This window comes from Anser cygnoides, chromosome Z (assembly GCF_040182565.1).
Source record: "Anser cygnoides isolate HZ-2024a breed goose chromosome Z, Taihu_goose_T2T_genome, whole genome shotgun sequence".
Lineage (NCBI taxonomy): Eukaryota > Metazoa > Chordata > Aves > Anseriformes > Anatidae > Anser > Anser cygnoides.
Genome location: NC_089912.1, coordinates 66,556,938 through 66,571,499, shown reverse-complemented (window position 1 = coordinate 66,571,499; position 14,562 = coordinate 66,556,938). Strand labels below are relative to the sequence as shown.

Sequence of the window (14,562 nt, the reverse complement as noted above, 5' to 3'; positions counted from 1 at the left end):
CCACTCACAAATGCTACTTTTCAGCACCACTTTGCAAGTCCACTGATTTGTCAAATAGAGCAAATAGGAAGTTAGTAAGGTAATATTTAGCATATTTTGTATCTTTACTAATATCTGCACTGTTACTGAATGCACAGCTGTGATTCACAGAGCAGCCACGTGTATTGTTGTTACTACATTGTGTATGGCAGTCTGACAACTAGTGCTGTTTCGTTTCATTAACACCAGAGTGTACGATAAGACATTAAGACTGTGATAATAAATGTACATAATTTTATTTTACAAGTAACTGTTAAAATAGTGTGCTGTTCATATTTCACCATCTGACATTTATTACTGGCTACTAGATAGCAGAATTACAGCTCTTTGTATTTCTATACTTCTTACCCTTTTTGAAAAGATCATGTTTTAATTTTTAAGTGTTGCACTGTTTAAAGGACCATATGGTGTCTGTTTATTTATTTTTTTCCCCACAAAATTATAAATATTACTTAACTTCAAATAGAATTAAGTCTTGGCTTAGGAATTTATTGCTATATATTTGGTTCAGTATATTGCTAGGAAGGCTCACAGTAAAAAGGAGCAATCATGCTGGACAGGTTCTTTAGGAGAGCATGAAGACAAAGACAGCCTCTGAGTTCAGCACAAATAGAAGGAATTTCTCCTTAGCTGTCCCTAAGCTATCTTGCTTTTCTTGTATACATCTTATCCTTTTGTCCAATATCACATTTCTCTTTATATTTTATCATATTCTCTCTCCTAGGATTCACCTCCCACAGCTGTTTCTCTTACAGTGATGGATCTTTGCTTTGTTCTCATGCAAATTTTACGAAGGCTGCCTTGAGCACTGTCACAGTGCACATTGCCGGTGTGTAATGGGGTCAAATTCCCTTCTCTTCAGTGGATACAGAGGACCTACCAGTAGCAGAAAAGATGTCGCTTCACAGTATCACAGTATCAGAGTATCACAGATTTCTAGGTTGGAAGAGACCTCAAGATCATCGAGTCCAACCTCCGACCTAACACTAAGTATCCCACTAAACCATATCACTAAGGGCTACATCTAAACGTCTTTTAAAGACCTCCAGGGATGGTGACTCCACCACCTCCCTGGGCAGCCCGTTCCAATGCCTAACAACCCTTTCGGTAAAGAAGTACTTCCTAACATCCAACCTAAAACTCCCCTGTCGCAACTTTCGCCCATTCCCCCTCGTCCTGTCACCAGGCACGTGGGAGAACAGACCAACCCCCACCTCTTTACAGCCTCCTTTAAGGTAACTGTAGAGAGTGATGAGGTCGCCCCTGAGCCTCCTCTTCTCCAGGCTGAACAAGCCCAGCTCCCTCAGCCGCTCCTCGTAAGACTTGTTCTCCAGACCCCTCACCAGCTTGGTCGCCCTTCTCTGGACTCTCTTGAGCACCTCCATGTCCTTCTTGTAGCAAGGGGCCCAAAACTGAACACAGTACTCGAGGTGCGGCCTCACCAGAGCCGAGTACAGGGGCACAATCACTTCCCTAGCCCTGCTGGCCACACTGCTTCTTATACAGGCCAGGATGCTGTTGGCCTTCTTGCCCACCTGAGCACACTGCTGGCTCATATTCAGCCGACTATCCACCAATACTCCCAGGTCCTTCTCGGCCAGGCAGCTTTCCAGCCACTCATCTCCCAGCCTGTAGCTCTGCTTGGGAATACAAGCTTGGGAATACAAGCTTCAATACACTGGACAATGTCTTTTTTGTGGGTGTTATCCAGGGGTTCCATCTAACCATATATCATGGACTTGAACCTCTTAAGACTCCTTTTAAATTGTTGTCTGGACAAGTTGTGTGTTGAGATAGGCAAATCTGCTTCTCTGCACAGCTTTTCATTATCCAGGTCTTTTAGACCTTCCCCTGCCTCCCCTACCTCCCCCCACCACCCCTTCTGAATTATGAAGGAACATCTGCAGGCTTTTTATAACTCTACTTTTTGGGGGCCATAGGGACATTGGAAATGCCTTCATCCCTACTATCTTCATCCTGTATTTTTAGCTAGCTGTTTGGTTTTTGTTTGTTTGTTTTTGTTCTTATGTTGGAAAGTTTGGGGATCCTATGTATGGTGCATCCTGTTGTAGAACAGATTTGGTATGAATGTATGGACCTCTCACATTCATTGTGAGATTGCCTGAATTACAGAGGACTGGATGCCATCACGCAGCCAGAAACCCAAACCAGCTTCCAGAACATGCTCCATCCCTGTCCCCTTTGAAAGGGACTATGATAGCTTCATACCTATGCAAAAAATGTTTTTTATAGTACTTCACATCCTCCCTCTCTGCGAACAGCTTCTCAGAACCTCTGTGCACTGTGATCTTTCCTTCAGTATAAGTTCAGAATTCACAAGAGATTCTTGGGCATTTAAAAGTCCTTCCAGAATAAAGTGTGGACTCTTTTAGCAGTTTTGGAAAAATGGAAGGTAGGTAGCAGAGAATCAAGTGTCTTCTAGAGGAAGGTATTTTGGGGACAGAACAATGAAGTTCAATAACATGGGAGCAAGGGCAGCCTCTGTTATTTTTCCAGTAATTTGACTAACACTTCAAAGTTTGTAAGACTTCCTGAAGATTTTCCATGAGCCACCAGACTTCTAGCATACCTAAAATTGCTCCTGCTCATCATGACACCCTGAATTCACCAATGGTCAGCTGCCCAAATTCATCTCACACATCTTTTGGCTTTTGCCAAGACCCACTACAAAAAACAAACAAACAAACAAACAAAAAAACCTAATTTAATATTTCTAGGTGGGTCAGCAGAATCTGAAAAACGTCATTGTAACTCACTTTGGTGAACACTTTTTCTCAAAGTTTCTCAAAGGGTTTGAAAGCACTTTGAGTTTCCCTAAAATTGGCAACAATTATAATAATGATGCAGTACTAAATAGACACTACCTGTGCAAAATGTGAAGTAAGAAGACCTTTCTTCAGATTTTTAGGAAACAGAGAATGGTGTGCAAGTAATTCTCAGTGAGAGTTATAACTTCTGGCATGTTCGTAATTAGGTTATTAAAGAGTAATTTTTTTTTTTTTTTTTTGTATTGGAGCAACTAGTGAGTTTACTTTAGAAATTAGTTCAGAATTGGATTACCAGCAAAAGTAAGGGTAGGTGGTTATATTTTCCTTATTATGTGCATGCCAGAAAATCTCTGCTCTGTCTGTAAAATAGCCATATGCAAAACAAACAAATGCATGTTGCAGCTTCATGCTTATTTCCACAGACACAAAGTTATCTGACAAACTCAACTGCCTGCTACAAGCTACAGTCCCAAAACCAGGCTAAGACATAATCCTGTACACTTCACCTCTACTAGCATCAATCCTGTCCAGCAAAGAAGTCAGAAATGCTTTCTATTAAATAGGGTTTTTCATCTTGCTCCCTTGGCAAAAGTGGCCTAAAAGAAATGTTTCTGAAGAAATGTTGCACTCTTTTAAGCTAAAATTTGTGTTGTCCTGAGCTGAGTCTTTATGAACATTGCTGGACTGACAGCCTTAGAAACTGATGTCTCTATTTGTTTAGACTACAGAGAGCATTAAACATCTTTTCTTTTAAATGATTCAACCTTGACCTGAGCATAGATTGGTTTCCACCTATTTTTACTTGCTAGCATCTCTAATGAAACAGTCAGAGGTGCTAACTGGTGCATTAATTTTTCAATGTTAATTACTGTCTGCTAGGAAAGCCCATCATCTGATTGTGCATAGATCACCAAACAGCTGAGGGATGATAGAAGTTTTGTTCTTGCCAAACTAGACAGATGCAGTTCAACCAACAATACTTTTCCAAACTTTTCAACCAATTGTTCCCTTCTTGTTCTCTACTTCTGAATATTTCCACAACAGTGAAAAAATCCCCAAAATAGAAGTTTTACCGTTATATGAGCTGCCAAGTGTGAACTTGCTGTTTTAATCATGAGTATACTATAAAATTACACCAGGAATGGGAGAAAATTTTGGAATATTCCATAACAGTAATGAACAGACTCTTTTCTGAACATTACTCCAGATATGTCTGGTCCATAAGCATAATTTTAGGAGCTGGGTCGTCTTAAGATGCACATTTTCATCAATTCTCCAGCTTGTGTTCCAGCCTTACTGGTACTCTGAAATGGCTGTAAGTGCTAGCAGAGCCACGGACTCACATTTGTCACTACTCATCTAAAGCTAATTGGAACATGCAGTTACTGTAAACACACTTGTCGAGACTACATTTCTGTTCCCACATTGCCAATTTTATGGAGGTCTGTGACACAGGAGCTATGTGACAGTGAAAAAATTGTAAGAGTGCTTTAGTCTTGTTGTCCAGTATAGACAGATGTTGATTGAGGAATTGTATTGCTTAGTGGTTGGAGGGTGTTTCAAAACCTGCTTGGTTAGTTCTGCCTTTCCTGAAAACTGTAGACAGAATGCCTATAATTTGTACCCTTGATATGAACAGTAGAGGTTCTTTTTTTGCATTGAGAAAATTCTTAGTTAGGAATGAAAAGCACTTTTGATCAAACAATATAGATAAACATGAGAGAATGGTTTTTCTGTTACAGCAACAAAGTACTTCATTTTACCCTTATGCAAACCAATAAACTCTCTTCCAGAAAAAGACCATGAAAGCTGAAAGTAATCTAAAATAATCTTGCAGTAGTGGTGCCAAACAAAAATAATAGTAAATCCCTGAAATTTAAATTCCTAAAGAAAGACATAGAAATAGAACAAGCAGATCTATGCAAAACAGCATCATCATTAGCATTAGGGCCTATGTAGGTTTAGGACATATACCCTTATCTTTAAGTGTTAACATTTGGGTTTTGATGATCAGATTCACAGTTTCGTACCTAAACTGATCAGAAAATAAAAAGAAAAATGTATGGTAAAACAATAATGCTCTTGCTCACACAAAGGAATATCATTTCATGGAACATATCGTGGTACCATGTATAAAATTAATCTGTATTTAAAGGAAAATGACCAGAGGTGATCACATAATTATATTAAGTAAATTTTGTTTTTTAAACATTTTTTCTCAGATTTTTCTCTTTCTTATGTGAAAAAAATGTGTAGCTGTATTTTAAATTAACATTTTGTTGCATTCCAAATCTAAATGCTATTTAATGTTCTGGATTCCTCTCAATACACTCTAAAAAAGGCATTTAATCAGGTGACATCTTGCAGTCCTTTGAACAAGTAGCATTTCCATTGTTGCCCCAATTGCATCTGAAAGATGCATGTGTAAGATTGTGAGCAACTGAGCAAGCATAAGCTTGTACTTAGTTTTGACAGGTTTGCATTTGTCAAGGGAAAACTACAAAGATTGAGGCTCTGATATTGAACTTTGCTCAGAAATGTCACCCTTTAATTTTAAATTATTTCATTGAGGATTTCTGTTTATCATTGCAAGGTTTTAGTTTCAGCTAGATTAGGTAAATAAAAATTACACCCTGAGCATTTTGCTGCAAATTGTTTTGGTAGAAGATTTTGCTGAGAATATTCCATTCAGTTATTGTACCTGGTTCCTTAAGAGGAGAATCCATAGAACAGCTGATTTCTTTCACCACTATTTTCCCTAGAATAATCAAAATGGCTCTTTGCAAAATTTCAACGTGCTGGTGTCAGAGCCCAAGCTCTCCAAGCCAGAACACTCTTTATCAGTTCAGAAGAATTTGGGATCTTTTTTGTAATGCAAATTGCCCAGGCAAATTGTCATCGTCAAATGCATTGGGGAACAGAATATTCCTATTGAACAAATTACTCACCAAGAATCACAGCAACAACAGTGAAGAGCACAAAGGCATTCCTCAATAAGTAACTTTTAACATCATCCTTTGTTATGCTCTGCACCTTTTTTTTGGCCAGAAGTGTACGTTTCCGGACTCCTTGTTGAAAGCGTTCCATCCTACTTCCACTTTTGGGATCTTCTCCGTTACCTTTAGTCATCGGTCTTGCAGAAAGTTTTCTCTTACACTTAACTTCTGTCAAAATCCCTTCAGAAAGGTGAGAGACCCTTTTCCGTGGGAGGTACTGGAGAAACCTGTAAGACAAGAAATATCAAATATTGCAATAAAATTTCAGAGGAATGGTTAGCCATATATTTACATGGAAGTGGTTATTCTTCATGTTTCGGTACAACTTGTATTATTTGCAACATCTAAGCTGTTGGCTGTGAGAAGAACTCTTTGAAAAGGATTTTATGAGCTGTTCAGATGGGTATCCTGTCTTCAGAAATTAATCTGAATTTGCTGTCATTCTGTAATTTTTTTCCAGTTGCTAGAGATATGGTAACATAAAATGGGTACAATACCTGGAAGTATAAGTAATTATAATGTTTAAAGTTATCTGTCGGGCTTACTTTTAATTGGTCCATACCATCTTAAAAAAAAATAAAATCTAGCTCACCTTTACTCTAACCAATGGATAGAAATATTTTGCTTGAAATGGAACGTTTAAAACGTTCTGCATTTCAGATGTTTTCAAATGGTTGACTGCATTGTCTGAATTCCTCCTTTTCACATGGCAAAACCCAGCAGGAATAGTTTATTTATCCCTCAACCACAATTTAGAAGATATGCTTTTGACAGTTTTATGTTGATAACATTCATGTTTGAAGCGTATAAACTATTTAGAGCACATCTGTAAAGTATCAGAAGTTATATCCCACTTAGCTTCTTGCTTCTAACCATAATACAAGTTCACATTGCAGAGTAATGGCTAGCATGGTCCAACAGCAACTATGGGGACATAATCTGATTTTAAGAAATCAAACACTGAATCAACCCGAAAATGTTTTAGTATTAAAAATCCTTCATTAGAACATTATTTTTTGTTTCTTTGTTTAAAAATTAAATATTTATGTCTGCTTAGTATGAACTTATTTAATAACAGAGTCTGCACAAAGTGTTTTCCAGGCTGAAAATCCAGTTTTCTAAGTGTTCATTAATCATGTTTTTATGATGAAATTAGAAATTCATAAATGTTCAGAGACAGTAGTTTCCACTGAAATCTGTCTATTTATACACAATGCAACTGTAACAACATAGTAAGTCTAGTGCTTAAATACCTTTTTTTAGGAAGCGGTTAAACTGTAAATACACAGAGTTTTGAAACCATGTGTCTTACAGAAAATACCACGTTGTTACAAATTTGTTTTGATGGGATTTGATCACTGCTTTTTGAATTACCTTATGTTTGAACATTGGCACTTGAGTACAATATTCTGTGTGACGGAATGATGCATGCTTAACTTGTTAGAGTGAAAGCATTCATAGACTGAACTAGATATTTACATTACTACGTATTCCAGCTTGGACACGACTACTGTGTGCAAGAAGGATTTTTTCAGACGAATTAATTTTCAGTATTTTGTAAAACACAGATTCATTCACAGTGCCTTTTGTTTCTGAGATGATTCACACAGCTAGTCTGTCCTCTATAGTTTAACAGTAAGATCAAGAAAGAACATGGTTATAGGCAAAAGTATCATTACATTAAGTAACATACAAAGGAGGAGAGAGAGAAAAGATTTCGTTCCCCAAGCCCCAGCAGATTAAAGGATCGGCTCACCTTTTCAGATCTGCAGTGTTGTACACACACAGAGGTGTCAGATAAGGCAGGGATTTCCCAGCAGATATAGCAGTTCAGCAAGTGGGAGACAGAGAAAACTGACAATCTGCATGTGCTGGGGAATACAGCAACTTACTATCCCTGTAACTTAAGGAAAGGGGAGGAGACTGTCAGCCCAGCTCTGAAAAAAAAAAAAAAAAAAAAAAATGAAAAGAAAACACATCAGACAAGAGAGGAAAGCCGAGCTGCTGGAATATTGATGAGTCTCGGCACAGTGAGAACAGGGTCATTTTCTTTGTTTTTCCTTTTAGACCACTTTCACGCTTTGTCAGTTCAGCTTCATTAGAAATGCAAAATCAGAACCCAGGAAGAACTGGAGGATCACACACACACACACGGAGCGGGGACGGCTTCTTCATTCCATATTCCAGACTGGGAAACTGAAAAGCCTCCACATAATTACATAACACCGTTCCTGTGCTTTTCAGAATAAATGATAAAATACATGAGCATGCTAGCTTGTTCTAAACAGAGGCATAGTGTGAGGCTATCATATATTTTCTGATCCTTAAAGACACTTATTCATGAACTCCCTCTCCCCAGGGTGGGGAACCAGACATATCTTTCAAAAGTGACTGGAGCATTGTCAAGAAAAACCTAATCAGCTATAATTCTTTGTATGTTTCTTGAAGATACACAAAATTCGTGATGAGAAAATTTGTAATTCAGCAATTTAAACTCACTGGATGCTAAGCCCCATTATCCAGTCCGTTTCAATAGCAGGGAGTGAACAATGAAGAATATAACATCGACTTTTGGAAAATAAGTGGCCTTCAGGTTTTTTAGCATTTAAAAGTTTGCACCATTGAAAAGGTACTTGGGGAGGAAAGCTGGGGGAATTCCCAAAGATTTTAACTTTTAGAAGAACATTTTCATTTTAGAGTCAGTTTAAGTTCTTCAATGACTATACTTCAGTGAAATTTTCATGAGATTTTTAGTGCATTTTCCTAAAAGATTAACAAATACTATGAATGGAAGTTTATATAAATGTATGATAAATGTAAAAGTTAAGAATTCTGCTGATGAATTATGTTGCTTTTAATGTTTTTCTTTTTCTCTACAAAGCCATTTCAAGTATACAGATATAATCTTATGTACCAGGCACACAGAAAATATTTAGGTAAGAAATAAAACTGAAAGCAGTATTACTTTCACACAGTCACGGTAACGGTTTTGCTAAAATGTTTGTTAATTTAAAACAGGCTTCACATAATGTGTAACATAGAAAAAATTATTTTACTTTTTAATGCAACCATGCTTGGGATTACTGTAGGTTCGTACTTGTATTTAGAACTGCAGAGTCTTGATCTTAGGTTTCTCAAGAGAGAAAGTAAACATCTGAATTACCTTATTTGTTATTCATTTATTTTAAAAAGCAAGAAAAATTGTTGGCTGCTTGTGTTGCAAAGATAGAAGTCACGTGCTGTATTTTCTTATACCTGTCATCTTAAAAGTCTATCTCATCATTATTTTTTCTGGTTCAGTTTTTACATACTTTCACCTTTTTGCCTGGAGACGGGAATTGACCTCTTTACTGACCTTTGGCCTTTAGCAATCTGCTTGCATGATGCTTCCTTTTGGAGTATGGCATGCTTTCTCTGAAACCTCCCAGATAAGGACTTCATTCTGCCCTGTGTTCATATGAATGGTAATGTTCCAGTTGCCTAATGGGAGCAGGGTCAGGCCCCAGGTGAGATGATCCCAAAGTATGTCATCATTTAACACTTTAATTAATAGTAGAGTCTATGAGAAACAAGGATAATCCAATGAAAGAGAATTAGCTATTCCATGAGACAAAATGTAAATAGACAATAAGCAATCTTACAGTTTAGTTTAACTTCAGCAGCAATATTTTTATTAGCTCTTAGAAAGCAACAGACAGTGCTTAGAAAAACAGAATACTAACTGAATACTTTTTGGCAACATGTTTAAAAAAAATTATTATTTTTTTTCCTGTCTTCTTCCTTTCCTGACATCCTTTCCTTTTGTTAATTTACTTATCTTTGGTAGTGAAATAAGGGAACTTATAAAGAGTATATAAAGAACACTATCCTCCATATTGCAATAAACATGTATATTAGGTATCCTTGGATAAAAATAAATGAGTCAGAGTTAATAGTACAGTGTCTCCTGGCAATACATAGTTGCAATAAATCTACTTTTAAATATGCAATCAATTTAACAGATTTATTATACAATCTTTAATTACCAGGACTAGGACAAGATTTGCAATTTTACTGGTTAAACACTTATATCTGTAATTTTCAGTAGTACTATTAGTTTCTAAGAATAACAACTTAAAACATAGAAGTTCCTAGAAATATTGTAGACTTTAGATCAAACCAGCCAACACCAAGAATATGGAAAAGCATTAGTACAGTTTATAGATTGACAGAGCAGCAGTGATTTGTGCTACCACCAATTTCACATTGACAACGTTGTACTGTTACAACGTGATTGCAATCCATGTCACAACAGCAAAATTGGAGTGATATGCTTGTGAAAGAATATGTTTATTCATATTAAGTTGGTATGTCCCCAGTCTTCAATTGAGTTGAACAAAACAAGAATATATATTACTCCCCTGCAAGTTCCAACCCGTCTTAGAACAGTTAGTTAGACCGTTAGACCCTGTTTTGCTAATGAAGAAACTGAGGCTCTGAGAGATCAAATTTATTCCTTAAAAGTTAGCAAATATTTGGCAGAGTTAAGACACAGCCTTAGGCTCCTGAATATTTCCACTGGACCATGGCATGTTTTTTTCCTGAGATACTAGATTGGCTCTTTCATTTTTTGACCATGCTGAAATGATGAGAAATTGAGGTTTGGTGTTTGTTTGCTTTCGGATCTGTTTATCACAGTGGGATTTGAAAAATAACTCAGTTTTTGCCAGCTAAATATGAAAAATATACTTCATTTTTGATTAAGATCTGATGCAATAAAAGTTAACACTGTAATGTGTATGCTTATATGTGCTCTACGCACATCAAAGAGAACATAGGCTATGTTTTCTTAGCAAACGTGAAAAGAAAAAGATCTGTAGGTCCATAGCTGGCACTGAGGACCCAATATTTGCAGGGTATGTACTCCAAAAGTGTTACTCTGAATTGCTGTTAAGTCTTTTTTTCTGACCCAAACATCCATTAGTGCTTGGACTGTATGATCTGGTTTTGTCTTATCCTGAAGGAATCCAGATCACACCTTCTAAGACCACTCCAGGATATGAATCAGAGCATGTCACTATTGGTCAATTTTAGTAGAAATTTTCCTCTCCTGGCTACTCTGAACTTGAGTTTATCTGTGCTGCATAACAAGTCATTGGCCAAAGCTAATTATCAATAAAAATGATGTTGTAAAATGTTCTGTTGGTGGTGCAGCTTAAATGATTATTATAAAATTCTACTCTTCTGATAAAAGAACATTTAAAAGCGAGGTGTTTTTTCTGAGATTAGGCTGAATGATTAGTAGTAATGGGCACAGCAATCAGCAGGACTCAGACTTTCAGTAACCTGTATCTACATCTCCATTTTGTGTCCTACTACAGTCTTAACATTGCTGACTCAAGCCAGCCAACAAATTCTCTTGGTCATTTTTATTCCTACATTTTGAGGTCTTGTCCCATGAAAATAATTGTGATTTTTATGCTTTAGAGCTCTGTTGGTTTTCAGTCAGAAGTTGTGCAACAAAAACATGGCATTCCTTTCTGCTCGGTGACAATTCTCAGCAGAGAAATACGAGCCTACAGTATCTTCATTCAGCATCATCAGCTGCCTGGGCCTCACGGCATACTGTATGTCTGACTGCAGCTGAACAGACTACCTTGTTTCCTTCTAGCACCAGGAGTCAGCTCACACGCTCACTCCTGGGAGAAAGGGGACGGGAAATGAAGTTAAATCAGCAGAGGATGTGGCTTATGAACTTTTCCCCTGAACGTCTTATCATGATTGTGAATGTACAATGCAGTAATTCTCGTCTCAGCAAAGGATAGGCAAGGCTGCCTAGGAAGGGATGGGAGATAGACAGGCATGTCATTGTAACAAATCTAATGGGATCGCATTGATAGCTGATTGAGTTTCAGATCCAAACTGCTTCACATTATGTCTTCACTGGCTTCCCCACGGCTAGTAGCAATGACTCAAATGGGCTCCAGGGGACAGACAGGTTCATTTGAAAAGCTGATACAACATTCTGGCTCCTTACAAAAGAGCATGGTATTGGAGCCAGAGACTTGCTTCCCCCTTTCTCTCAGGTCCCCTCTATTTCCTCTTCCTGATTTCTTTTTTAAATTTTTTTTTGTTTAGTTTTTAAACCTTTTCTCCAACCAGCTGTAAACTTTCCTAGCATGTGAATTGACTGAACTACTGAACATCCTGCAGGGAAGCCCTGGCTGGAAGCACGCACTGTCACGGATAAGCTGCTGCCTCCGATCCCTGCTGGTCACGGTAGCAAGAGAGCAATGATGCCATATTTGTCCTATTTTGGGAAAATAGCACTGTTGGTGGGTGTCTCACTGGCTGAACAGTTTTCTGTCTTTATTCCCTACTGGACTTGCTGTTTAAAGAGCCCATTTCTTGGGTTCTGTGATGCTCTTTATACTGGATATTCTTTACACAGAGTAGAGGCTTGACACTAGACCACGGAACTAGCCTGTACAACCGACATGGTCTGAAATTCCTTCCTTTTTAAATTCCTTTATTTTCTCAACACGAACTCCTTAAACAAAGCAAGGACAGATAGGTGAGAAACAAGACTAAAGAGCAACACTTATTTCTAAATTAAATATAGTATTATCTACATGAAACACACATTGTATGAAACATTGTTTGTTTGTTTTTTGATATCTTTGCCCATCATTATTTTTATAATGAAACAATGGTTTATCAGCAATTTAATACATCCTAGTGTGTTGCTAGAATAGCAAGTATGATAAATACAAAGAAAACCACTCATTTGTGTGAAGTTCAGTTAAGGAAACTCATTTATTTGGAGCAGTAAGCTAAAATGACTTTTAAAATACACATTTACTACTGTAGGATCATAATTACTGCAATCAAGACACATAAAAATCTTTTGTAAAAATAATTATAATTTAAAAGCACACAGCTCAAAGTTGCTGTTATCATAATGACTATAATAGCAACTGCTTAGCATTTGGACATTTTTTTGGCAGGAGGGCTTTGCATTGTTTATTGTGAGAAAGAAACAGGCTCTGAGAAAACATGCAAATTTTCAGCAAGGGAAAAAGCAGCACCAGGTTTGGAAAACTGAATGGCAGAAAGTCGTCTTTGCTTCTATCTTGCCGTATAATCAGTCCACACTGGCTGAGACGATGTAAAGTCAGTAAATTCTTCTGGACGATCTTTGTTTCTTATACCATGGAAGATCTCACGAAACCTGTTTCATAGTACCCCTGGCATCCAGATATTCAGGCTGTGCTGTAGTCAGCATTTATTTTCTTGCCGTGTTTTTCATTCTGAAATACCAATCTCTGCTGTGATCCAAAGCATACAGAACTCATTGGTTATCTGTGATTTACTTGAAAGAAAATAGGAACAGTCCTTTAATTTATTACTCATTGTTCTTCTTGAAATATTACCAAGTGCCTGTCATCAGATCTATAGAAGAAATAAGCCTATGAAGGTGTTAGATGGCAGGGAAAACAGGGATGTTACATAGATTTGCTATACAACGTGCAACTTTGCTTTTTCATGCAGTCATTCACTCCATCCCTCTGCTCCTTTCTGAACTTCAGCCTCAGTTGAGGGCTGCCTTGTCTCTTGTCCTGTTTGGTAGAGCAACTGCTCTCCATGTTTATGCATGTTCAGCACTCTGCTCCTTTCTGCTTCCATTAAAACTCTCTCCCCTCTTACTCCTTGGTCCACCAGCACTTTTCTTTAAGTCAGAGAAAGATGAGTAAGGATAGGTCTTCTTTTCATTTGATTCATTGAATTCAAGTTTTGAAGGGAGCTTGGATCTTGGCCTTTTTGTTTCTTCAACACCTTTTCCAAGTCATCACCTATTTTGTGCTCCTTCTCTGTGTAGACAGTAATTCTCTTTTCTCTTTAGTCACTCATATTCTCTTTTCCTCGAAGGCTTTCTTGCCTGGCTATTTTGTTCTTTACTTGTCTATCTTCTTTTTCCCCTTTCCCTTTCCCTTGTGTTCTGCTTATAGTGACTCTCAGTTTTGTTAGGAAATGGAATTGAAGGTCTCATTCACACTGACTTGTGCTCATGGAGGAGATTTTAATACAAATGTACATCTGGGGTTGGTAGATCAGTGACAACGCACTCAAACAGCAGCATGCTGAGAATTGGTTAGACAGAAATCTCTCCCTCCTCCAACTAAATAATCATAAAGGGTCTACACAGTAGAAGAGATTTCCATTTGCAGCTGCAAGGACGTCAGTTCTTCTGCTCTAAACAGGGATGTCTCTTCCGCCTACATACTGAATGCAAAAAGGAAATTATTTTAATTAATTTGTTAAACCAAAGGGAATGTCAGTGTGATCAGCCAGATACCTTTCAAAACAAAAAAGTTTAGGCCAAAACAGGGGGAAATAGGAGACAATACTTTTGAAGTGTGCTTTATACAAGTCTTTCACATAGCTCCAAAAATGTCTGTATTTCTTCCAGTTACGTCTACCACCTAGTGTTAACTTCAAAATAGTGATGTATTGGGTGCTTTACTTAGATGCTCTGTGAATGGCTCCCATTCACCACCAGTCCCAGCTCACTCCATAAGCAGGCAAAACTCCCAGTGAAGACAATTGGAGTCCAGGTCTCTTGACTCACATTTTGCTCAGGCAAAACCTCCGTTGTCCAGTGATTGCTTTGCTCAATGAGCAGTGATTCAGAAGTGCTGAATAGGAACCCAGTCAGCTGTGCTTTGATATTAATTTCCTGATGATTCATTAATTCCATA

General features: G+C 37.7%; 1 protein-coding gene across 1 annotated transcript in view; it reads right to left on the bottom strand.

The window, feature by feature from the left end:
* The window catches only part of SLC1A3 (solute carrier family 1 member 3), a 62,596-nt gene extending 54,765 nt beyond the window's left edge, over positions 1–7,831 (bottom strand). The window contains exons 1-2 of the mRNA XM_013181799.3: positions 7,581–7,831; positions 5,777–6,051 (exon numbers count right to left, since the gene is read on the bottom strand). Coding sequence (XP_013037253.1) covers positions 5,777–5,957 — 181 coding nt within the window. The 5' untranslated portion in view covers positions 5,958–6,051; positions 7,581–7,831. The remainder of the gene's footprint in view (positions 1–5,776; positions 6,052–7,580) is intronic.
* Positions 7,832–14,562: the final 6,731 nt, after the last annotated feature.